This window comes from Pteropus vampyrus, unplaced genomic scaffold (genome assembly GCF_000151845.1).
Source record: "Pteropus vampyrus isolate Shadow unplaced genomic scaffold, Pvam_2.0 Scaffold79, whole genome shotgun sequence".
Lineage (NCBI taxonomy): Eukaryota > Metazoa > Chordata > Mammalia > Chiroptera > Pteropodidae > Pteropus > Pteropus vampyrus.
Window position 1 is genome coordinate 7,136,503 of NW_011888860.1, and position 2,670 is coordinate 7,139,172.

Consider the following 2,670-nt stretch of genomic DNA (forward strand, 5'->3'; position numbering starts at 1 on the left):
TCATATACAAACAAAAACAGAACATAAAGTTTGAAAAGGGAGAATGTGTCACCATGGGAGCACACCCCTGTGATACTGGATTTAACACCCTAGGATCGATTCTGGGAGATGACAAAACTGCTTCGATGGCTCTTGGAAGCTCAGAAAAGGCCAGGGCCCACACTAAGTGAAATAGAAATTACCAAATGCCATGGCAAATGGCAGAAGACGATATCATAAAGACTCAGAGAAGAGGTATGCTAAAGTGGATACACTACATGGGGAAGATTATGTTCCCTAACAGGAATCAGAGGATGCAAAGGTGATTAAAAAAAAAAAAATGTGCTAATGAGAGGGGTACCAGCATCAAGAGAACCCAGTGGTGCTGTCTTCTATAGGCCAAAGCTAATAGTAGGAGATGTTGGTATAGAATTGAGTTTCCTGATAGGATCTAGAAATAACAGAGACCAGTGACAGTGCTTACCTATCAAAGAGAGATGGATCCCATAATTGTAATTTGCAGTATTCACATACAAACATATATACTACTTTTAATATGGGTAGCTACATTTTTTCAGAAGTACATAACAAAAACAAAATAATAGAATATCATTGCCAGTGTATTAAAGTTTGCGTGATAAAGATTTGCACTATAACAGGTTCAGATATATTCCTACCTTTTTACTGGTTTTCTTTAAAAAACAAAGCTTTGGTTTTCTATTGTAAATGTACTTACTGCTCCTTATTGCTGCTGTTGTTAACATTGAAGAGCGCAATGACACCGGGCAGGTACTGCTCCCTGGGAAATGAAAGGGTACAGTGAAATCGTAGTGGTCGCCATCCATATACTGTCTATGGTAAGCAAGCAGTCTTTAAAGAACACTTTGTGTTTTTTTTTTTTTCAGTTTCTACCCATTACTAATGATTGCCTAGACAATTTTTGAAATACAGAGCCTCCATGAAGCATGAGTTGCCAAATGTCAGTGCCATGAACCAAAGTGATTAGTAAACACCTACTGATCAGCGCATACACTGTGTCAGGGAAAATAGGAAAAAAAGAAAAGGCAAATAAAAACAGTGGTAAAGCTGGGGTTGGTTAGTTGAAAAAGGAATAGCAGAGAGGAAAAAAAGAGGGAGAAAAAACTAAGAAAATGTAAATATGTTCCATAGGGTGGAAACCCCTGACCCACACCACCAACAAGCTGTTTCCACACCATTAGAGTCACATTTTTGAAGTTTCCGTGATTGTTCTTATTTCCCACTAAAGATATTTAGCTTTTCTCATATAGCCACTCACTCCAGTGTTCTGCTTCCTTGAAAATAGGGTCAAATGGCATACAGCATTTTAAAAAATGATAGCCAACCCCTCTTTCATACAATTGCTTGAGGGCTCTGGAAGAAGGATCTTCAAAAGAAGGAGGAAATCAGAGAGGACAGGGCATGAGTTTTCTTAAGAGACAGACATGTGTTGCAGGGAAAATGATAAGCGAGAATACTTATGACTTGGAGCCCCATGGACATAAATAATCATCAGGAAGTGGCGGTTTCCCAAGAGAGGGAAAGGGTAAGGAGCAGAAGTAGCAACATATTCCCAAGATCTTGCAGAGTGGCTGAGGAGCAGAAGCATTTGCCAAGTCCACTAAGTGGAAGGAATTGAAGACCTATCTTTCTTCTAAGTAATGGTTTATAGACAGGTGGAGGGATAGATCATACTACTCACCTCTGTGATGGTCTTCCCTTTCTGTGTGAATAATTTCTAAAGGAATCCTTTGCACAAGGGTTTTCACTTCCAGAGTCTTCAAATACAGAGGCACTGTCATCATCGTCAGAAAAGGAGCTACGGTTCAATGGGAGGCAGAGAAGAATTAGATCAATGTTCTAAATCTTTACAAAGGAACGACAGTCTCATTAGGGGGACCATTACCTCATACTTTCTCCTTCCCTCTCAAACTAACACACACAACAATTCTTAATTAGAGTGAAATGAAAACTGTACAGAATATGTGGAATTATAGGCATAATTCAGTAAATGCATGTAAATTAAGAATTACTTTCTTGGTTCCACATTTCTATTGCTTGATGATTTGGTTAATGTTAATATTTACCAAATAGAAAGTGTGATATCTGTGTTTTAGGTTATATTACACAGTTGTATAAACTAACTTGAAATAAAATTTCTTCCACTAAAATAAATTCGACCACATGTATACATGTTCTATTCATTTATAAGGTAGCCACTTTAAATTACACTTTTAAAACATGTTAGAGTTTCACTCTGTACTTTTTTCACGTTTATCTATGGCAATAGTATCTCTTTAGAATTAAAATATTTCATGAGGAAAGGTTTTGCCAGTGACTAAAAAAATATTTGGCAGAGGAGCTTCTAAATAATGACCACAAAAATATCACTGCTTATTTGTTATACAAGTTACACTGTTCTAAAGTTCAAATAAATTCATTAAATTAAATAACAAAGTTCAAAGTTACAAATAAAAATTAAATCGAAATTAAATCTAGTTAAATTTAAGAACTGTAGCCAGTATTTTTAAAAATGCATAGAAAAACACATGGATTTACCTGCATGCTCCATTTTCCATTCTCCTTATTTCCTTTTCAATATCTGGTACAATTACATTGGGAATGTTTACAAAAGAGTGCTGTGTATTGATAATATTTTTCTTCATGGTTAGT

At 36.1% G+C, this 2,670-nt stretch overlaps 1 protein-coding gene across 1 annotated transcript in view; it reads right to left on the minus strand.

The window, feature by feature from the left end:
- Positions 1 to 2,663, minus strand: part of CNGA1 (cyclic nucleotide gated channel alpha 1) — a 10,920-nt gene extending 8,257 nt beyond the window's left edge. The window contains exons 1-3 of the mRNA XM_011362816.1: positions 2,557 to 2,663; positions 1,700 to 1,816; positions 716 to 778 (exon numbers count right to left, since the gene is read on the minus strand). Of these exons, the coding sequence (XP_011361118.1) occupies positions 716 to 778; positions 1,700 to 1,816; positions 2,557 to 2,663 (287 nt within the window). The remainder of the gene's footprint in view (positions 1 to 715; positions 779 to 1,699; positions 1,817 to 2,556) is intronic.
- Positions 2,664 to 2,670: the final 7 nt, after the last annotated feature.